Raw genomic sequence first — 23,974 nt, 5'->3', positions numbered from 1 at the left:
TCTTTCACTCACTTTTACCTGATTTGTGCATACATGTTCACCAAGAACTCTGTGTACATGTACATGCATATATGTTTGTGTATGTATATGCACCTGTAATACAACTGATTTGGATAGTAATTCACAGGCAAAGCAGAGATTATGCACCAGTTGGTTAATGTTATAAAGCAGATTATTCTGTCATCACGGTGTTACTTGTAACTCTACCTGCTGAGAAATAGTGAGCAAATAGCTGGTGCATCGGAGTTTAGGAGCTTGCAGAGCAATAAAGAGTGTGTAGGAATGCAGGAAGTTCTGCCTTCCTGCTCACACACACACGCAGATCGTTGTTAATACCTTCCCAGCAAGGGGCTTATTTCTGTTTGAAGCTGTATCACTGATGCAGTGTATCACTGGTGCACATAAAGATGGAGGCAGGGCCAACTTCCCTGTTCCTTTATATTGACCTGCACCATAACAGGAAGCAGGCACAGTGGCACAGTGGCACAGCAAAGAACAGGACTTTAACATCTGCCCAATTTCTGTCACACTTGGTGTTTTTACATGGCACGTAATATATTTGTTGCTAAGCCTCCCCTCGCCGAAGCTGTGTCTATATGAGCACCGCCAATAGCATCCACTGGCAGCCAGTAATACCAAGGGTTTTTTGTAAAGGTAGCAAGGGATACACCTCTGGCCTTACTGTATATCCTGTTCTGCAAGGTGCTTCACCCATGTCTAAATCTGTATCAATTCTTGAGACAGCCGTGTTCCTGTGATCCAAGGCATGTTGGGTGAGCCACCTGGCATGCTGGGAAATAGTGTAAGGGTTCCAGGCACTCTACTGATGGAGCACTTTGCACTAAAATACACTCTGGCATTTCAGGTGCACAAGCCCCAAAGTGCCCCCCACAGGCCCAAAGAATAGTGAATGTCTATGGCATCTTACAGTGAAACTACAGATTGCTATTCTGGGTCTCACACACACACTCATTCTAACATTTCCGCCTTTAGACTTATTTTAACATCCTTTTCAGAAAGTATGAATATTCACAAGTCACCTGCCCATCAAGCTAGAAGACATTAACTTTCATGCCTTCCTGGTAAATCTTAGTCATTGTTTCAGTGCAGGTGTCTCTGCCTTCAGTGAAACCTGGCACTAAGTTTAGTATATTGATGCAATGTAATTATCCGGAACGTAATTCACAAACAAATAATAGCAATTAAATGGGTTGCTTGTTTGGTGGAGCTGCAAGTCCCAGCACCTCCCATCAGCATATCTGCAGTGGTAGGTACAATACTAGCACTCCCACTACATCATATCTGCATTGTAATGTCCTGCACAAAAAAACACATTCATTTTGCCTATTTATAAGTCTCTGGAAGGGTCTCATATTGAATATGCAGTGGAGTTTTGGTATATTAATGAGCTGAAGAGAGCACAGAAAAATGCAACTAAACTGGTAAAAAAATAGAAGATTTAAACTATGAGGAAAGACTGTCAGGGTTGGGGTTGTTTTATTTGTGGAAAAGAGACCTGCAAGGTAACATGATTACTCTTTATAAGTACATTAGAGGGCATTATATATTTCCCATAGAAAAGAACCAGAGGCCCCCCTTTAGATTAGAGAAGGGGTCGGGAACCTTTTTGGCTGAGTGAGCCATAAACACCACATATTTTAAAATGTAATTCCGTGAGAGCCATACAATGGCAGACGGGAGCTAGGCCAAAGCCAGGGCCTCAATTTGCGGCTGCCTGTTGAGGACGATGCGGCTTCAGGCCCGTTCGACTGCTGATGCTGGGGGGCAAGGAAGGGTGGGTGTCATCTTTAGCTGTTCAATATGGCTTGTTAGTGGTATAACTAGAGGGCTACCTAGCACAGTGCACAGTTGGCTTCTCTTTGTAGCCCCAACAGAGACATATTGGCCACATTTTATTTTCAATTCAAGCATTAACTGTCACAGGTTTCTGCTCCAATGTCCCTCTCAGTTTCCTGGGCCCTGGTTCAAGTGGAACCCGGTAAGGATGCCGGATGCGGAGGAGGGCGTGGCCTGTGCTTGGCGGATAGAAGATGTGTTCTAAGGCTTAGAACACGCCTTCTAGCCGCCGAGCACAGGCCACGCCCCCCATTATTTTTTTTATTAAAGATTTGGCAGCGAGCCAGATGCAGCCATCAAAAGAGCCACATCTGGCTCCCGAGCCATAGGTTCCCTACCCCTGGATTAGAGGAACAGAACTTTCATCTGAGGCAAACATGTGCCGCGGAAAAATGGTCGCCCATTTCAAACAAAATTGTTGTGTACAAAAAAAAGTAAATTTCGCGAATTTTTCGGTGAAGCAAAACAGGACAGATTCGCTCATCACTAGAATTAACACTAGGGTGGTTGTGATGCCAGCGCCCCAGGGCATCTATCATTTCTGCCCTACCCTAAAATTGGCCCTTAATTCTTCTATTCACTGCAGTGTAATCAGTGGTGGACTGGGAACCCAGGGGCCCACCAGAAAACCTTATATCATAGGCCCGCTTTCCAAACTATTTTTCCTCCTTTCCTCACCCAACCTCTTTATTCTCCTAGTCTCTTTTATTTACATGCTAGCATCTATTCTTCCATCTATTTCTCCTCTTTCTTCCCATTCAGAAATAGGGAATGACCATATAGCAGGCCAAATGCTCAGGAGCAGGAGGGCCCACTTACACCTGGGAGCACCGGGAGTTTTCCTGGTGTCCCGGTGGGGTGGGCCAGTCCGGCACTGAGTGGAATCAATGTGATTACATTTCAGTCATTTCCAGGTTGCTGTACTTTGTCTACTTTGTTATAGTGTTTCCTTGTCATGATTACTCTAGCATGCAGCCTGATTACACAATGTTTACTTCATTATTGTCAGTGACACTGCAAGGCCATTATATGCAATGACACCGTTTACTGTATGATTCTTAGTATTACAGCTCATGTACTTCCCTGTATTGCAAGTGTATCTACTTCCTGCAGTGCTTCTATGTTATCTATGTGCATCCTCTGTTACTGCAGAATAGACACTTACATACAAGTTATGGCAGCACCATTTAAAAGAAAACAGTATTCATAGCAAGCTAAACACACACAAGGCTATCCCTTTTCCACTTGTTCAGGTTCAGTTCAAACAACTATATGCCAGGTATTCTGTGCAGGCAATATAGAGGTTATATGGTAATGTATAAAAACACTGCATGATGGCTGAACAATAATAGACAATGCTTAGTGAAGAATATCAACATATATTGTCATTCTGGGCAGATTTTAGGAATGATCTTTCCAATTTAGAAGTGGGCTAAGCCAGCAGGACCCGTAGGCAACCTGGGGGCCACTTTGTCCCCACACTCTGCCTGTGCACAATGAGCAAGGGGGCAAAATAGCACGGACTAGGTGTAGGCAGAAGAGGCACCTGCTTGGCATGCAGGTTAGGGGAGGATCAGCCCGGCTGGTGAGGATCTGCAGAAGGGAAGGGTCTGAACTCTGGCAAGGCAGAGAAAAGAGGTACATGCCTATCGCCCCCAATGCTGCGCCCTAGACAGGTGCCCCTTCTGCCTAGCCCTAGTTCGGACCCAAATCCAAATAGGTGGCTTATGGCAAAACCAAACAAACCGATAATAATCTAAATTTTTAAAGGCACACATCGCACTATTGCCAACAAATACACCACCAGAATTATTTCCCACTCACTTAAATGGGAACGCTGCAGGTCTCTCAGTGGTTGATGGGTGAAAGCATGCTTTAGCCTACAGCAGGTGTAAATAACAGTACTCCCTCCTGCAGGAGAGTGCCTTGTACCTTGCATGGAATACACTATAAAAGGGGCAACTGGCACAAGGCTGCAAAATGCAACTATTCTTCACAGTGCTTTCTGCTGGCATTGATAAATGTCCTGTTCTGAGTGAGCTAATCTGATCAGTAGGACGCAGTGGAATGGATTATGCTTTCCAGCAAATTTCAGCTCTTGCAAACATTGTGAAATGGATTGCTGGAATGGTCACCCGGCTTCACACTCCTGATTTCCTCGACAGAAGGGTGAATTTGTGGCAAGAGACATATGAGAAAGACTCCCTCTCCCCCCTTTTCTGTCACGTGCCCAGCACTCTGTACTTTGGCACTATCTCTTGATTATACCACATTGAAGTATATGATTTATTCAGTATATCTTTATCTATATATATGTAATGATGTACAGGATAATTCACTGTAAACTAAAGTATTGCTGTCATGCAGATACATGTTGTTCTACCATAGAAGGTCATAGAGGCAACAGTTGTTTTTAGGCAAGCTGTCCGTCCATCCTGGGCTTCGCTCTTCTTACTATCTGTAAACTGCAAGTTGAGGTTTTTCTGAGAGTTGTGTAGTGCACAGACCACTAGGGTCTACATTTAGCAAGCAGTTTCGAAAAAGCCTTTAGAGAATAATATTAATGGGAATATGATGCTGATTGTTTTGTAGATTTTTAAAGTCCAGTGGTCTCTGCAATATTGTATCTTATTGTTCTTATTCATTGGGCAGTTACTCTGTTGCCCTGAAACAAAAGGCTAGTGTGTCCTTACTCCCCCATATGGAATGTCTAGGATAGAACAGATTGCTCAGATGATGTGGATGCCAGGCATTGAGTGTAGTGCTGCTGAGGGCTTACAGCTGTCACATGAGTTTGGTAAACAACACTGACAGTTATAGTAAAGTGTTTCAATCACATAACTCTTAAATAGATAGGCATGGGCAGCTCCTTTTTATTTAACCTACTGCTTGGGGAAAGGCATGCTATATAAGGATTGTACTGCAATACATGGATACATTTATCAGTTTATCTCTCATATGATGAATGCCCTGCCAGCATCTCATGTAATCAACCACTAGCCATTGCAAGTAATTTCTCCATTCTCCCTATTTATCAAATTACCCATCATTTGAGAAGGAGGCAGTTTTTCTAGATATTGACCATAAGGCTTGGCTTGGGGGGGTGGGGGTGTGCTGGGAGTTTTATTGTAAAAATAGTTGATGTTGCCTGCATCTTATTGTTCTCCCTTCCCTTTAACATTTTCTCTTGCTTTTCCCATTCACTCAACAGTCCAGCCATAAGTAGATGTAGGATCTCTAATGATTTTTCTTTAGAGACATTAGACAGTCATGCTATTGGGATTGCTCAAGACCTCTCGGTCTATATAGGGTTTAGTCCCGGAAATGTGCTTCTTAGCAACAGGAACCTGTCAAAGCTGCTGAATTCATTGTGAAATTTTGTGAATCACAAAGCCATACAAACTAACAGTAATAAGAACTGCTTTCTAGGCTGGAAAACTAGAACTCAGGCAAATGACCAGATGCCCAAAATGCAGGGGGGAGGGGGTGATATAATGGCTATTGATATGTAATCAATATTCAGGGAATAATGTACCCACTATATTAAAATAAAAGGCTATTAGAAGTCACCAAGCAGTTTCTTGAGGTAAAGGGAAAATGTTTTTTTTTTACACAAGTTTCAATAAGCCATGTGACAAAAGTGGTAATAAATATAATACTAATGATATCATAGTAATAACCTATTATTCATAGAAAATGAATGCCTCATGTGTATCATAAATCCATTTGTAACATATACTATATAATGGAATCACTTAAATTTTTTTTTAAATATTCCTTTACTAAATCAACATGATCTATATCCAGAGTAGCCCTATATGCCCTTGGGAACAAAACAACTACCCATCGCTCAGATTTGCCTACATTTATATAATATGTTTACTTTATTAAAAACTTCCCACTAGCCGTAGCCAAAGCACAGATAGATTGTTTTTAATGCCATTTCCTTTCCATCTTCAGTCCCATGGCATGCTTGCTGGTTGAATGTCTATGGTAATCTTCATGGGACATATTATCTATGCTGCTTGGGACCTGGGGTTTTCTAGTTAATGGATCTTCGTGTAAATTGGATCTCTATACCTTAAGTCTGCAAAAAATGATTTAAACATGAACTAAACCCAATAGGATTGTTTTGCCACCAATAAGGAATTATGCAGCTTAGTTACCATCAAGTACAGCTACTGCTTTATTATAACTGAAAAAAGGGAATTTGTTTTTAAACAAAAGTAGAATGATTTGCTTAAAACAGCACTAAGTCTGCCCAATAGCAGTAACCTATAGCAACCAATAAGATATTTGTATTTAAACAAGTAGCTAGTAAATTCTACTTGTTGATTGGTAGGTATGGGTTACTGTTCCTGGGCAAACTTAGGCATTTATTGTAAAACCCCTGGGAGATGGCTTACTGTAATTTGGAGCTTTCTAGATAATGGGTCTCCCCTAATTTTTAAAATTGTAATTTTCTATTTAGGATTACGCAATAGCAAGTAAAGGTATAGGACCCGTTATCCAGAATGTGACCAAGGTTATTCCGGATAAGGGGTCTTTCCGTAATTTGGATCTCCATACCTTAAGTCTACTAAAAAATCAATAAAACATTAAAAATAAGATTGTTTTGGCTCCATTTATTTATTATTATGTATATCTTAGTTGGGATCAAGTACACCGTACTGTTTTATTGCTACAGAGAAAAAGAGAATCAGTTTTAAAATTCTGAATTATTTGATTAAAATGGAGTCTGTAGGAGATGGGCTTTTCGTAATTTGGAGATTTCTGGATAACGGGTTTTCGGATAAGAGATCCCATACCTGTAATACTAAAAAAAGTATATTTTTGGTTTATTTAGATGAAGCTGGGCTTTACATATGATCTTGTTTATGCAATATATTTTTTATAGAGACATACATTGTTTGGGGGTATAGTCTTCCTCAGATTCTGGCTCTGCACTGGTGGGGCACAACCACATTCCACCGGTGGCACTAAGTCATACAACAACAACTAAGCAAACTCCCAAACAGTGGCCCCAAACAACAATTCCCACCCCAAATTTGCCAGGATGAGATTCTAACTCTGTTAGGCTGTTGTTATTGCAGCTTAAAAGTTCAGTTTCTGGTTCATAGAGAACCCCCAGAGAACCCCATCCCATATATAACACATGTTTTATTATAATGTCAAATGAACAGTTACAATTATATATATATATAAATATATGGTAAACTGTATTGGTAAATGTAATAATATTGTATAGAAACAAAAAGTCAGAGGTAAGAGCAATGACACCATTAGATATCAGAAGTCAAATCAAAGTTATTTCACATTTGCAGCTCTGTTGCAAAATTTACCAAAGAACAGGCTGGTGACCTATGTGTAAAGGGGACGTAGATGCATTTTCCTAGGAACACTTTGTAGGGTGCCCATTGCCACTCTGTTTCTATATAATTTATTTTTCATTATTTTAACTGCCTGAACACCTTGTTTAGCCTTGCAACTGGAAATTTTTGGAAATCATTTAGCTTTATTGATGAGAACCCTAAAATTTCAGTTTAGTTTACCCTGTGTATCCCACATGGTGAATGGTCTGTTAGAGAAATACAATGCAATCTGGAACATTTTTTCCCTGCACAGGGTTCAATGCACAACCTTATTCAGGGCCAATCACCTGCAAGCATAGGTGATCTTCCTTGCCAGGGATGGTCACTTTTAATGTATCACTCAGTATTTTTGAGTGCCAGGCTATTGCTGTACAGCTGAATGGGGGGAGTTTTTAAATGTTTTGTCCTTCACCCACTGAGCTGCTAATTGCCCAGATAACAAAATGCTCCAAAATGTGACATTATCCTTAAAGTTCCAGTATTTGTAATTACCAACTTTGTAGGGCTGACTAGAGCAGTTCCCATGGACCCTCAGTATTCTGTCACAGGTTTATTTGTTTTGTATAGGAAAATAGTTTTTTTGGGTTTGTCATGTATAACCTTCTTGGTATTTATGGGTATTCATAGAGAACATGTTTTAGAATTCCCTTTTTGTAGTTAAATGTACACATAGAGAAAACATATTTAAGTTTCTTTAATAGTATTTATGGGTACCCATATAGAATATGTATTAGGGTTCAGTTCTTTGTACTTATGGTACTCATATGGGTCAAGATTTAGAGCCCCCTTTTTTGTAGGAGTACTTATATAGAGATTGTATAAGAGTTCACATTTTTTGTATTTATGGGTACATATATAAAACAAGTGTTAGAATTTGCGTCTTTGTACTTATAGGTATCAAACATGTATCAAAGTTCCCTTCTTTGTATAGGTACAGGTATGGGATCCCTTATCCGGAAACCATTATCCAGAAAGCTCCGAATTACAGAAAGCCTGTCTCTCATAGACTCATTTTTTAATCAAATAATTCAGAAGTTTAAAACTGATTTCCTTTTTCTCTGTAATAATAAAACAGTACCTTGTAATTGATCCTTATTGGAGGCAAAACAATCCTATTGGGTTTAATTAATGGTTTATTGATTTTTTAGTAGACTTAAGGTATGGAGATCCAAATTACGTAAAGACCCCTTATCTGGAATACCCTTGGTCCCGAGCATTCTGGATAACGGGTCCTATAACTGTTCTTATAGTTACTCATATAGTATGTGTATTAGAGTCACCTTCATTGTACTTATGGCTACTCATATAGAAGATAGAAGATGGCTACTCATATAGAAGATGGAAAAGTGACATGGTAATGCAGTGTTCAAATCTGCTGCTACAGGGTATAGGGACCTATGTTTCAGTTCATATATTACCGTAATATCAGTTACAGCTGTATTCCAGTGTTTCACACGTTTCCTCATAAAAAGCCCCCTCTCATCCCTCACATTTCCATACAACTTCCTATCACCCCAAGCCTCAGTTCAGCTGTCCCCTGATTGTTAATTGCCTATAGCACCTCCTGATTTTAAAGAGGTTCTGTATTAATTTACAGATAAGGGATTTCTTTATCTAACTTCTTCCTCGAGAAAGCTGCTACATGTCACTCTGCAAAAGTCAAGTTTATATCTTGTAATGAGGAAGCAATAGGAATAAACTGGGTTTGCAAGCTGGTGGGGCAGTTCTGCAAATTTCATCCTGCATGTCTGTAATAACAGTTGAGACCCAATTGGCATGAATATTGCACATTTGCAAATTAGTATACTACTTGCCAACATCCACTAGTGCAGGCTACAATCCAGTTGGTTCTGGTTTGTTTATGGATGTTTCTTGTTTATGGAAGATTTGATCCCTCATAATCTGTTTTTAAGTGCAGAATACCCAGTGGGGGTCATTTATCGCTGGGCAAATGTGCCTGTTGGCAGTAACCCACTGCAACTGGCTTTTTTCAGCCAGCTGCATGTAGAATGCAAACAATTGATTGGTTACCATGAGTTAAGGTGGCCATACACGTTAAGATTCACTCGCTTGGCGAGGTCACCAAGCAAGCAGATCTTCTCCCGATATCCCCACATATGGGTGGGCGATACCTGGCGAATTTAGGCCAGATATCGGTTGGGCAGGCCCATCGCTGGTGCCCCTACATGGGAATCGGTCTAAGGGACCAATATCGGCAGCTACAATCGGCCCGTGTATGGCCACCTTTACTGCCCACAGCAAATTTGTCTACTTTTGATAAATGACCCCCACTGTGTCTGTGAATAAGACAGTCTATAGTTCTGGAGACCTGTGTAAGTATGTATGTATGTATAACTTTATTTATAAAGTGCCACAAGGGTACGTAGCGCTGTACAAGCTTACAGAATACAAAATTACACACAGGGAGGACAAGTGATATAATAAATAAATACAATAAATATATATGCCATAGTGCCATGTGGTATGAGACACAATAGGAAGGAGGCCCTTGCCCCGTAGAGCTTACAATCTAAGTGGTTGGGTAACATACAGGCACAAATTGGAAGGTAAGAGTGTATCCGGTATGGGCATTTGCCCTTAAGCGCAGGACTGGGCAAAATAATGTTTTAGTGTTCCAGAAGGTAACAGCTGAGTCATAGCTGTAATATAGCTGGTAGAAGGATATTAGTTCCAAAGCCATAAATAAATGGTAATCGTTCTCTTAACAACGAGGTCTCTATATAGCGCATAAAACAGCTCACATATAAAACCCTGCTGCATAAAAATATACTTTTTTAGCACATGTGTAACTGAAAAATCCTAAATAGAATTTTAAGTGCTATGTGCTGCCCCTGGGATCATACAATTCACAGTGCGTACAAACAAACCAAGCACACACATACATGCTAGGCCACATCAGCCAATAAATGGACACAGTCTGTTTTTTACTCCCACACTTCTTTTTGTTATAGTTAGCGGAGCATTATTTCCTGTCAGGTGATCTCTGAGGAAGCACACAAACCATCACTAAATTGTGGCTCAAGGGAAAGGATGTAAAAGGGCAGTAGTTTCTATAATAGGCCACATAATATGATACAAACTATCTGCTGGCTAAGTATTCAATCTAGGGGTATAGTTGTTCTTTAAATGACAACATTTTTATTGCTGTACAGTTTGCAGATGAAGGCTTAATCAATACTTAGTATTTAGGCACACGTTGTTTCCATTATTGGTTTTCTCACAGGGAAACCACTACATTCAGAATACCACAACTACTGTCAGAAGCTCAGCTTTATAGCAGTGCTTGTCATTTTGTTTCACCAAGAACTTGCACAATATTCACAGTTAAATGTCAGGACTCATTTTAAAGCTACCATAATTTGTAAAAAAAAGTCCATAAAAATGGCAACAAATATAAAAGAACATGTTAGCCTGTATAAAGAGATGGTTGGCCCTTTAAAAACAGTTAGCAAGTGACTCCAAGAGTGTAAGCAAGTTGCACAAAAGAGAAATGGCATTACAGGGTATGGAAAATGTGGGAGAGAATATGGCATGAGTATAGCAAGAGACAGTGGACATCCAAGTTCTCCAATAATTCCAACTTCTGGTGTTCTTGGCAGGGCACTTCCAATAAGGCTGTATTGGAGATGTTTTCCAGTACTTCAAGGTGTTTTAATAACTGTTTTTGTGGCAAACAAAACCTTGTGCCTTAAGTTTTGTACACAAAAGATGTGATGTGTTTGAGCACATTCCATCATACTGCACAGTGGGTGGCCTCTTTAATTACAATGGGCTTGTACCCAAGGGTGGTGAGATCTATTTTCTCTATATTAACATTGGTCTCTGCCTGTCCCTTTGGCTACAGGCCCAGAGGAATGATTGAGAATACTAAAATGTTATGACTGGTGTAACTGCTGGAGGAAACACTCATGGGTACATGGACTACACAATGTTCTCCATGGTAGAAAGTGTTTTTGAACTCTTATGAATGCTTTATAAAACAATTGGGCATACACAGTAGGGCCAGTGCAGAGCACAACAGGATATTACTCTGTAAGGAAATTGTAACACATAGCAAGGTATCTGAGCTGATAATTACTGATAGTACTAATGGAGGCTGTTCACAATCAAGCATTTAGTAATGACATGCAGAGTTCACAGATATAATGCTGCCCACATGAGCAGATATTGTTTCCAATTTGTTCCACTGACAATGACATATGTAGATGGTTATAAGCCAATACTCTGCATGGCTTGTGTGATTTTGTCAAAATACCAGGTTTGGGCCTTTAATGGCCAAGTGATCTGCTTGTTCAGTTATCAGGCTGAATGGGAAGATCTGTTATCAACTTTACATTCTGAAAAGGCATGAAAACCTTTTGCTTGGCTTGTGCAGGAGTGGCAGGAACTATAGTATTTGACTCTAACTGCTTGAATGCACATACACTTATTTACTGCACTACATATGTGCTCAAGGTTTTAATAAGGCTGAGCCCAGTGGCCACCTGCCCCTAATCTCTAACGGCAGTTCCTATATTTTACCCTCAACCACTGTTACTGTAAATATTCTGGGTTCTTTTTTCCTTGTTCTTTGACCAGGAAACAATTCCCAATTGTAATGTTGAAGGTTGTTATAAACTTACCCATTATGTCATGTGTGGCAGGGGTTTTTATATACTGTGCTGTGCAAAATTCAAGAAGCTGTATTCGCATAGACAGGAACCTGTATTCTTACTAGCTCTCATCAAAACCGGCTGTTGTACTTTTAAGATGTTAGGATAGTTTTGCAAAGGGTAAAAGGAGTGGTGGCTGAAATTATTTGCCTTTGAACTACATCTGCTGATCAGCCGAGAAATGTTAAACTGTAACCTCTCACCTGAGCCCTCCCTGGAATTGTCTGGAGGCAGGGTGAACCGGGGAACTGTAACTTAAGGTGCTCTAACAGTGACAACAAGAATTTAAGAGATGGACACCAGTGGTTCTAAGACAGTAACTAATGGAGTATTGGACAATGGTTACATCCCTTGTACCATTATCACAGAGGAAAAAGATCTGATAGTATAGAGACAGGTAGACATTCATCTTCATATAGATGGGTTGGAGATGGATAGGACGGAAGTATAGTCTACCAACGGGATGGACACCACAACAAAATAGATCCAGTCTAATGGAAACCTTTTGGAAATAAATATAGCATGAGTGCCTTTTCAGCAGAGGAATACTCACAGCATATTTCTTATTGCTGGAGCACATGACTGTTATTGTGCTGTAGCCCTGACTGTCTTACACCCCTTGGGTGTACTATGACATAATGCTATTCCTTGTTCATGTGGTCTGGTCACCTTAGGTTTGGTCTCCTGCACTGAGGCCTACCTCCATCTCAGTCTCTCTGGCAGATCCACCTCCTGCTATGGTGGAGATGAGAAAGAACAGGTGGAGTCTAGAGAACTATCTGCCCCTGGACCAATAGGGAATACCTCCCTCACAAAAGGGAGTATGGTACTATCCTGGCACATCCAGAACAGTAAGGGAAGTAGTAGTAAGTGTTTCCCATCAGAAATATGGCATATTACTCTTTCCTTGTTGGTGGGATCAGAAAGGTTCCAACTCTTAGAACTAAAACTGAAGAAAAAGGTTGAAGGGTTTACATACACCCTTTGACAAGAATATGGAATATATAATATAGCAAAAGGGAATATATACAGTATGCATAGATATACTGTATAAGCCAAGAATATTCTGCACACAGGAATATACAATGTCACTGCCTGGGTACAGGCACAAAATTTTTTCATTCACAATGCCAAATATCCATTACACCACAGGACTTGTGCAACAGAAGAAAATGTCTAAGAAGATTTCTAATTTAGTTATATATTATTATTTACAGTAGGAGTGGGGGAATGTTGAGGGTACTTATGCTCAGTTCAGTAATTAATTTGTTATATTCAGCCCTGTGCATAGGGTTCTCCTGTATACACACACATATATAAACAACTTATATTTTACTATTACTGTTAATTGGATTTAAAATCAAGGTGGCTGTTTAGTAGAATGGGGAATTGCAACAGAGAAAAATGAAGAAAGTGGTGATGGGGTTGCTTATGAATATGCATTTACTGTCAGCAACTTCTAATACTGTTCAGGGCCCATAAAGCCTTCTCTGTTTGTATTTGGGGCAGTTTGATAATATACAGTAGATGTTTCTGTAAGCTTATCCAAGGTTACAAGATTTGACGAGAAGGAACCTACTGAAAGTGTAATTCAATCTATGTGCTAGCAACTGGCTAGGAATGGCCGTTGAGAGGATTTATAGGCTAAGTATCACCTTCTCAGATTGTGCTGCAGACAGAGCAGGTTTCTGATAACAGTTAGGCTTTCACATGTCTGTGGGATATTATTTTAAATACACACTTGCTGCTCTTTTAATAGAACACAGAGCATGTCTCAGAACATTCCACACACTAATTCTGTTCATTTGTGACAAATGCTTTGCTGAACTTTGTTCTTTAGAGGGAAAACCAGTTTGGCCCTCACTGTTGATATTTACAGCAGACATATCCTGCTTCCTAAGTGGTGTTCTCATGGAAGCCTTTGACTACAACTCCCAGCATCCTTTAGTTGTAAGAGACAGGGGCAGGGACCTCCTTCCTACTGTGTCTCATACCACATGGCACTTATATATATATATATATATATATATATTTATTGTATTTATTTATTATATCTCTTGTCCTCCCTGTGTGTAATTTTGTATTCTGTGAGATTGTACAACGCTGTGTACCCTTGTGGCGCGTTATAAATAAAGTTATACATACATACATCTAGAGCTCTATGTCACAACAGCTGAGTGTGACATCCTGACCAAGTGAGCTACTGAGATACTTGTCAAAACGTCAAATTTGACTTCTAAACATATTTCTCTCTATAAAATATACATATGTTGATTGAAGCAATTTGCTTGCTTACCAAAGAAAACACAGCTGGTTTAATTTCTCCAACATTTGTGCACTATGTAGGCATGGCTAAGTGGCCACTCCTTATCATGACTTAGGTGGCTTCTTCTTATGTTTAGTCACCAATGACTTGGTACTAATGCTTTGGTACTAAAATAGGATTCTTCTTTTATCCAACAAAGTCCTCCAGATTTATTTTTCCCGTGTCCTAATCTGCAACTAGCTGTAAATAGACAGCTATAGAGACTGTGCCAGGAGTGCATAGATTGCAAGGGTTCCTCAGGGCAGGATAATCAGTTATCCGTAAAGTTGTTTTTATTCTATTTCAACTGTAATATAAAGTTATCCTTGCTGCAAAGTGTGTGGTAATTATTTTTTCCTAGTGGAAACCCCCCCTGAGGTGTGTTCCTCAGTGTCCACTAGGAGGAGGCACTGCGCTAAAATCCCAGCTCCCAGTATCTTTCACATTGCAAAGAGAACTAAAAATTCTCCTGTCTAAGCAAGTACCGTATATACTCAAATATAAGCCGAGTTTTTGAGCACTAAAAATGTTCTCAAAAAGTAGCCCTCGGCTTATACTCGAGTATATGGCATGATGTGCCCGATGTGCCCCCCGACAGACTTGTGTCCTTGCGTACCTGTGCCCGCGCTCTCCCTATGCCAGCTTCCCAGAACGCCATCCTAACCGTTCGTTTTTCTCCTGTGCGCTCTGCTCTTCTCCTGTGTACGCTTCTGATCTGCTTGGCGCCGCAGTCGCGCCAGTGACGTCACGCGCCCCCTTCAGTTACTCATGGCCTGATCTTAGACCTTGTAAGATCAGGCCATGAGTAACTGAAGGGGGCGCGTGACGTCACTGGCGCGACTGCGGCGCCAAGCAGATCAGAAGCGTACACAGGAGAAGAGCAGAGCGCACAGGAGAAGAGCGAACGGTTAGGATGGCGTTCTGGGAAGCTGGCATAGGGAGAGCGCGGGCACAGGTACGCAAGGACACAAGTCTGTCGGGGGGCGCCAGTAATGGTCTGCAGTATATCCAAACTGAACTGCAAGACAGAACATTTACAAACTTGGGGGATTGTGTGTTAAAAGACACTGGTCTGTATTAGTCTGACTATTTTATACTTCCTTCAAAGACTGGTCCTAGAACTGAGGTGGATTTTACTTCATGGCTGCCACCACATCATAAATAACTCTTGTAATTTTTAGAACAATTTACAGAGCCTAAAGGGTATGCAATTAATCCTAAACGATTTTGCTATGTAGGAGTCAGGGGAAACTTTATCTTTGAATTTTAGATTGATGGTTTCTGGTTAATAAAAAATTATTTTGTTTCACCGACACTTGTAATCCATGCATTTATAGTATCAAACTGGAAAGGGCTATTGTCATTGCTGTTTTTATTACCTTAGGTATTGGTAGAACATCACAGAATACCAATGGCTGCACCAACTCCTGTACTATTTCTGCTAATCTTAAATGTGCTGTTCTTGGTAATCAATATAGACTTTGGAATCCCATGACCTTCAGCTGCTGTTTATACACAACCATAACTGAGCAAATGACTTTCTAAATGAAACTGTGCATTTGGTTTTGGCTATAATAAATAAATCTTTTTGGGATACTCAATTAAACCAAAGTGTGAGCACACTTTGTGTGCTGGCTCACTCGCACCAGCCCTACTGGTGACACCCTAGGCTTATACTTGAGTCAATAGGTTTTTCCAGTTTTCTTAGGTAAAATTAGGTACCTCGGCTTATATTCGGATCGGCTTATACTCGAGTATATACGGTATACAGCCCAAAGAATTGAGTGTGCCAAGATAGGGTTACAATAGTTAGAGGAGAAAAAGATGAGGCAACTATACTGAACAGCATTTACTTGGCTTATGTTACCTGTGGAAGTTGGTCCCTAAGGGACTTGCAGCCAAGAAGTTAGGAGGGTGCTAACAGCTATATTTAAGAGAGGAATGGGTTATAGAAGGGCATAGGTTAAAAAGGCAATACACCTGTGTTCAGTAAAGGGCCTACCACCCAGCCGCCTGCGCTTTGCACACCCCAGCCCATTCCTTTTTGCTTCACCCCTTTGCTCTGCACATCTACCTATACTCTCAGTTTCAATCAGGCCACACCTCTGGGGAAAAAATGGCAATGCATTTCACAGTGGAACAACATCAATCTTTAATTTCATTTTAATTTTTCTAAACTTGCCTGGCTTGTGGTCAGACAGCAGGGCCAAAAAGGACTAGGGACCAACAGGATTTTTCCTGGTATCCCAGTGGGCCAGTAGAACTGCAGGACAATTGGCCCTAGTTAGTATAAATGTAATAGGTAACTTAGATTGTAAGCTCCACTGGGGCAATGACTATTCTGAATAATGATGATCTCTGTGAGGCACTGTGAGATATGTTGGTGCTATATAAAAGGTGTGACTATAATTACAGGTACTAAATAAGCCTTAATATATTAGCAATTTATAATACTAATTCAAGATAATTTATTTTTAATTGTCAACATAGACATTTTAAGTTTATATATGGATGTTCACAATTAAACTATTAATTTAACAATTAATTTATTTCTCTGGTGCCATAAGCTGTGTCCTTCATAAAAGATAGTAAAAATAGCATTTAGCAGCAATTACTGGTGACTAAGTACCCATGTAAAGGATTTCCTCTTATGTAACCCGTGTTCCTCTTATGTCGCCCATGTAACAACCAAATGAGCCCCATTGCCCTTAAGCTGTCCAGTGTGTATGATGGTCTTTTTAATAATTTTCCTTCAAAATGAGCATGCTGACCTTTCTTCCTATACATCCACATAATACATCCCCCTTTTCCTTTGGTTACCATCATGCACATTCCTTGTCGGAAGTCTCCATCGAAAGGGCAGCCTCCATTTATTATTAAGAAAGCGCTTTGCCTACTTTCAGTTGACATATGAGGTGAGAAATAATATATACAAGTAATACATTTTATCTGTCAGTGCTTACGCAAGTTTAATGTGCTGGAGACCAAAACAGTAGGCAACATAGTCCCCGTAAACTGAAATAACATTCTGCGACCAAAATTGTTTATCTGGGAACAAATATGAAGAGGAAATCCTTTACTGCCTTTATCAGAGCCAGCAGTTTTTCTTCTGGGTGCCAATTCATCAACATCATCATCATCAGCTCAGTATTTAAGAACAATAAGCAGCCACAGTTATTTCCATATTCTATAAACGTAACTAAAGGGGAGATGGATTTTATTTTGCATTTATTATGGGAAAACAATGTATTTGAGCATCTTGTAATAGAAGATAAAATGCAAAGCCCTGAAACACGGAACACAATTATACACTATAAGAAATACATATTGTACTGTATACTGACATTGTTTATATGTAAACTGACATTTGTACTGGAATTCCAACCCATTGCTTTGTGTTTCATGCCGCTGTGTTGCGTCTTTACGTACATGCTACCACTCATGCAGATGGTACGGATCTGCGTCTGGTGTATGGATGTCAGTGAGGTGGACCTTTCAAATAATGAGTAACAGGGAGCAGGAGTTAAGCATGTGGGCATGGTACAAATTGAGGCCAGGTATGATATCTATTATGCAAAATGCTTAGGGTTTGAGATTTTCCAGATGAGGGTTCTTTCATAATATGAAACACAACACTTGAAGGCAACATTTATACATAAAAAAACAACAGGATTGTTTTCCAGTTAGCAAATGTGTGCTAACCTAGTTACCATTATACATGGCCCAAAGTATGCTGACACCCTCTCTAATTTTATCAAATGTGTGATAACCTAGTTACCATCAAGTGCAAGATACACTATATGGCCAAAAGTATGTGGACACCCATTCTAATTTTGGAATCATAAAGTGACATTGTTGACAATTCTGTACTTCCTACTTTGTGGCATAAGTCTGAAGAAGTCCTGTTTCAGGACTAATTACACAAAAATGCATGGATATCCCTGGAATTACCATCAGCCTAACACACTCAGCATCATTTACCAACACAAAGCTAATTTGTACCTATGAAGTTACCCATGGAAACAAATCGAATATTTGCTTTTATTGTCAGTAATATAACTATCACTGGCGGGGCCTGTATGCAGGATGTGCAGCCAGGCCCCCACTCCCTTACCTAACAACATTTTCACACGTGCAAAGTTCCGTAGGCGCCAAGGGGGTGCAGGCCCAAGTACAATCGCACCGCAGGTAGTGAAAAAAAATGCTAATCATTGATTGTTTGCTATTGGTTACTGACCATGTGTTGATTATCTCAATGTTCTCCAACCTTTTTTGTACCACGGACCGGTTTCAAGTAAGACAATTTTTCCAAAGACATGGGGTGGTGGGTATAATTCAGCTCATTATAATACAAAATCAGTGGGAGACCTGAGCTTGTTTCCCTGCGACTAGATGCGCCCAGCCCCCTTTCGCTTCTTACTCCCACTTAAGTAGTGACATCCCCTGATGCTTAGTATGGAGCTTTAGTACTTTGGTCCTTTTCGCGATCAGTAGAAAGCTCCCTAGGCTTCACATAATTGTTGTCATGGAGTTGGGATCACAGGTAATTGGGACCAGAGGTGGCCCAGTTCAGCACAACCCGGTCCCCGGCCCGGTGGTTGGGGACCCCTGGATTATCCCACTGTTCATAAATAAGTCCCAATAAGTGTATGAGTAATATAGTAAGTTAGGTTGAAAAAAGTTCAACTTTTTATGCCTATTTATAACCTGCCTAACTGCTAGTTGATCAAGAGAAAGGCAAAAAAAACCCTTCTTGAATACAGACATGTTTATTATATAGAAGGACTTCCCCTTCTCCATTATGGATTCGCCTAGCGCAGTGCCATTAAGAGTATAAGTAGCTGCATATTTTTACATCACTGGAGCATGACCTTACATTAAATCTCATCTGCCACTGAGCCGCCCAGATTGCCAGTTGGTCAAGATCCTGCTGCAAGGAAGCCATTTTCTGGGTGGAATTATTTGGGCTACAGAGTTTTGTATCATCTGCAGACACTGATACATTACTTATAATTCCCTCCCCCAAGTCATTAATGAACAAATTAAATAAAAATGGACCCAGTACAGAACCCAGAGGGACCCCAAATACAGAACCCAGAGGGACCCCCATTAAGAACCTTCCCTCTGTACCCGATCCTGTATCCAGTTTTCTATCCATGTGCAAACGACTTCACTTAGTTTAGAAAGCAGTCGTTTGTGGGGAACGGTATCAATTGCTTTGGCAAAATCCAAATAGATCTATTGCACCCCCCAAACTCATCATAAAAATCAATCAGATTGTTCTGACATGACTTGTCCTTCATAAAGCCATGCTCATTACTGCTCATAATGCCATTCTCCAGAACATAATTTTGAAAGTGATCCCTTACTTACAGGCCTATAATTGCCAGGCTGAGATTGCAATCCCTTTTAAGATATAGGAATGACAGCAGCTTTCCTCCAATCCATAGGTACCATACCAGATGAAAGTGAGTCTGAGAATATCAGAAGTAGAGGCCTGGCTAAAACTGAGCTTATCTCAGACCCCTCCCACAATTTTACAAGGCTGCAACATTCTGAAATCCTTCAAAAGCATATAACTTTATAAAACATAACACAGCTTAGGCAAATACAAACCTTAGGTGTGCAAGTGTAACAGCAGTACAGTTTAAATACACAGATTATGTGCATATGACTAAAACAGGAGTTAGGGTTCATATTGTTGGGGTGACAATGCATTTCACGTCACTATTTTTGAAATATTTTTTTCTAGAGAAACATTAAAATATTTTAGGGAAATTATGCAATGATTGGTTATTGAGAAGGTTTGAAAAAAATCACAGAAGTAAAATGTATTTTTGAAACAAGGAAGTGATGGTCAGAATAATGTAGGAATGCATCCATCAGGCATGCCTGAATACACATGAACAAATACAGAAGGAAATAAGGACTCCCACAACGCAAGTAAATAATCTACTCAACTCCTATTTAGATTCTGCCGAAATGCCCCTGTTTTTCCAAACTGGGATAGTGTGAGGATGACCTACATTATGTAAAGGTTCTGCAATGACATAGTAAGTCTAAAGAGGGCAATGTTTGTGAACTGTCAGCAGTTTAGTTAGAAATATTTAGCTAGAAAACGTAACATTTTTATATCATTTGTCTGTATAAATGAAACCCTGTGTAACTTGCATGCATTATCCTCATCTGACTTGGGGCGCTTCTACTTACAGAATAAAGTCTAACGAGACACATCATTCTCTTCCTTTTGCAGTGTATCTGACCTTATGTTCAATGGCTGGAAAACAAATGAACAGCGAGTGGAAATGAATTCAGACATTATCCTGGAGGAGAGTCTTATTAAACGGTCACAACAGAAAAAGCGCACGTCTCCCTTAAATTATAAGGAAAGGGTTTTTGTGCTAACCAAATCAAGGCTGACCTACTACGAGGGACGCCCTGAGGTAAGGCTATTTACTGTTTCTTTTACACGTTAATTAGAATATGATTATAACTAGGTTGAGGATGGCAGACCTACAGTAATAATGTAGCTTTTAAAGGCGTTGTTCATCTTGAACTTAGTATGATTGGTCTTCATTGTTTATTTGTGGTTTTTTAATTACTGTATATACTCGAGTATAAGCCTAGTTTTTCAGCACCCAAAATGTTCTTAAAAAGTCACCCTCGGCTTATACTCAAGTCGGGTGCCATGGGTCCTTCCAGACTAGCACCCTCTGTCCTTTGTGTGAAAATTAGGCCACCCGTAACCAGACCCGCCAGTGCCATGGCCCACTCTTAAGTTATCATTGTTGATACCATATTGTTTTTGTTGACCCTCTCCTCTACTTACAGAGCTAGTTTACTGTTTTTCTTCTAAATAAATATTTAAAAACATATACCCCACTTATGCCTCAATTAATGTAATTTTATTGGTATTTATTTTGATTATTGAAACTTAGCAGTAACTGCTGCATTTCCCACCCTAGGCTTTTACTCGAGTCAATACGTTTTTCCAGTTTTCTTAGGTAAAATTAGGTACCTCGGCTTACATTCGGATCGGCTTATACTCGAGTATATACGGTATTTAGCTCTTCATTTAGCTGCTCTTCAGTTTGGAACTTAAGCAGCTACCTCGTTGGTAGGGTCAAAATTACCCTAGCTACTAGGCACTGCTTTAAATAAAATGATAGCCTCACAGAGCTATATTTTATGTGTTACTGGGGTCATTGACCCCCATTTAAAAGTTGCAAAGAGTCATAAGAAGAAGGCAAATAATTAAAAAAACTAAAAAAGAAAAGAAGACCAATTATAAAGTTGTTTAGAATTGACCATTCTACCTAAAGAGTCTAAAAATATCAGAAACAGAGGCCTGAACTTATCTCTCTCAGTACCAAAGGGTGTATACCATCTGGCCCTGGTGCCTTGTTCACATTAAGTAAATCTTAAGTAAATCTTTATTTACCATGTCCTGCACCAGCCACTGACTACATTGAGCCGAGCCAACAGTGCAGCTATCGGAATATAAATAAATAGGTTAGCAGGGCCCTCTCCAAAGGGGGCCCCAATTATTAGTCCACTGGTCACCTGGCCCCCTGAGTGGTGGGTCCAGCCACCAAATAAAATGGGTTTCCATTAAATAAATGCCTCTTACACGCACAGCCATGCCACAGTTTACCCCAATTAAGCCAAACCCCTACAATGATCCACCCCAACCAATCCCATGCAATCCCATTTTGCGATCCTTGAATCTCAACTTTCTGTCATGGGGACCTCCTCTGCCGCAGGGCCCCCGACTTTTGTACCCCAGGTACCTCCTTCACGGCAGCCCTGTGCATAACTTCCAATCTGACCTTATTATTATACCCACTTCACTCCACACTGGACTAAGAGCTCCTTTTTTGTAATCAGCTTTAAAGTGGGCAGGGTTAATTACTTGTTGGGTTATAATAAACAGAGGCAAGTGCAAAATCCAAAAAAACCCAGCTGGAATATCTGCATATGAAGCCAGGTCAACAGTAGCTGGGAGGCTGGGTAACAGTAACATTATTACAAAAGCTAATCTGGATTATATTTGGGGTAATTTACAAGTTAATTTATACATATAAAATAGTTTAAAAAAAAAAAAAAAATATTCATGTTATAGCGTAATTACTATGGTTTATTTGCCCTTAACTTTAGACTAGCCACAGATTCTCATGCAGTTCATTCAATACCTGACCAAGCTATGTTATTTTGTCTGTTTGGTGGTCACACTAGTAGGCAGTTTGTGTTATGAAAGCCTGGTGTGGTTGCACAAACACTTCTATCTGGCTGACCTTGTTTTGTGAGATGTCTGTGTGTGTGGGTGGAATAGCAAGAGTAGAGTGCAGAAGGGCTATAGAATCCATTGTAAAGCTGACATACAAGAGAAGTTTTGTGCCAAATTCCGCTTTGTGAGCCTGCACCCGGGCCGAAGCAATGGCTCCAGTGCAGGCAAAACAATAAGATCTTTGAAGTTTTACTGGAGGTGTGCGCCAGGCCCCTCCAAAAATATTTTTTGTGTGAGGAGGGGTGGGGTTGCTATGCTACTGAATTTACCCCCTGTTGAATAGTATATAAGGATAGTCCTAAGGATAGGAAGTCACCCCAGAGTCTCAGGCTTTTATATGAACTTTGAAATTGGCCCCATAGACTGGTGAGTTTTCAATACTGTAGTCTGGTGAGTTCTGTGGTTGAGCTAGTAATGAATATGAATTATGTGAGTGAAACTTTTATGTGTGTCTTTCTCTCACTCTCAGTGTATATGTTTTATATTTGCTACACACAGGTTTGAGGTTTATGTTCAAAGGCCACAGTATTCCCATTCATTATAACCTCCCAAAATATTGTACTGTGATCTCTAGATATGTGGTGTATGTGTCATTGAATATGTCTGTGCAGTCATTAAGATGCAATACATCTTTCTAATGCTTATTGTTACTCAGGCCTATGATACACCAGATGGCTTATATTTAGGCTGTGTTAAAAAAAAGCCAAGTGCAAAGTCTGATGTAAAAAAGAATTGTTTCTTCTGCAAGTAGCTGGATGTTGTTAGGGGATACTGGTCATTTGTTGGGCAGTATTGTGATGCTGCTCATAGTGCCATAGACTTTATTATACTCTAGTATTCTAAGCCACTAATTTGGTACTGGGGTCTCTTAGGAGTATTGTAATAAGTTTAATTGGAGGGTGAGAGTATATTGGTCAGAATTGCTGGGAATATTTTTAAAGGGATAAACCTGACAAAAGGAAATCTAACCTGAGCTAATTGCTAAAAACAATCCCAAAAAGTTCTATCTGTGTACACAGAATCTGGAAAGTAATATAGGCAGGCATTTCATTGCTACCATTTATCATTTAAAAATATGCCAAACTTCTGCAGGTTTCTCTCAAGTTGTCCCTTTTTAATTTCTGTAATACAAAATATTTTTGGAAGACTTTTATAAAGCCCCAAAGAGAAAGGGTGTCAGGTTGGACCACAGGTAAGTGGCTGGCAGGTAGGAGCCTATGTGCTGTATAACATGGGTAAAGCAGATATTTAACTTGGTGATAATCCGGAAACATGTTGCTTACAGAGAAAGGTGATTTTATTAAAGATGATACAATAGATTCAGAGCAAGGTATAAGAAACACGCAAGTCCTTTTTACCAGGCCAATGGTCAGGGGCAGGTAGCGAACAATAACCAAGTCAATGCAATGACCCATTGCAAGGAGCAGGCTTAGAAAGCCCCTTAATTACATGATCACTGACACATGTAAGCAACAAGGTA

The 23,974-nt window shown here is 40.0% G+C and overlaps 1 protein-coding gene across 2 annotated transcripts in view; it reads left to right on the top strand.

Moving 5' to 3' along the window:
• Positions 1 to 23,974, top strand: part of tec (tec protein tyrosine kinase) — a 65,290-nt gene that overhangs the window by 3,936 nt on the left and 37,380 nt on the right. The window contains exons 1-2 of one of the 2 annotated variants that reach the window (XM_031895401.1): positions 20,173 to 20,260; positions 20,461 to 20,650. In XM_031895401.1, the coding sequence (XP_031751261.1) occupies positions 20,253 to 20,260; positions 20,461 to 20,650 (198 nt within the window). In that variant the 5' untranslated portion in view covers positions 20,173 to 20,252. Of the gene's footprint in view, positions 1 to 20,172; positions 20,261 to 20,460; positions 20,651 to 23,974 lie in introns of those variants that run through there. The other variant, XM_002933459.5, reaches the window with a different exon arrangement.

Source organism: Xenopus tropicalis, chromosome 1, assembly GCF_000004195.4.
Source record: "Xenopus tropicalis strain Nigerian chromosome 1, UCB_Xtro_10.0, whole genome shotgun sequence".
NCBI lineage: Eukaryota > Metazoa > Chordata > Amphibia > Anura > Pipidae > Xenopus > Xenopus tropicalis.
The sequence above is the reverse complement of the archived record's forward strand: the minus strand, read 5'-3'. Positions and strand labels throughout refer to the sequence as shown.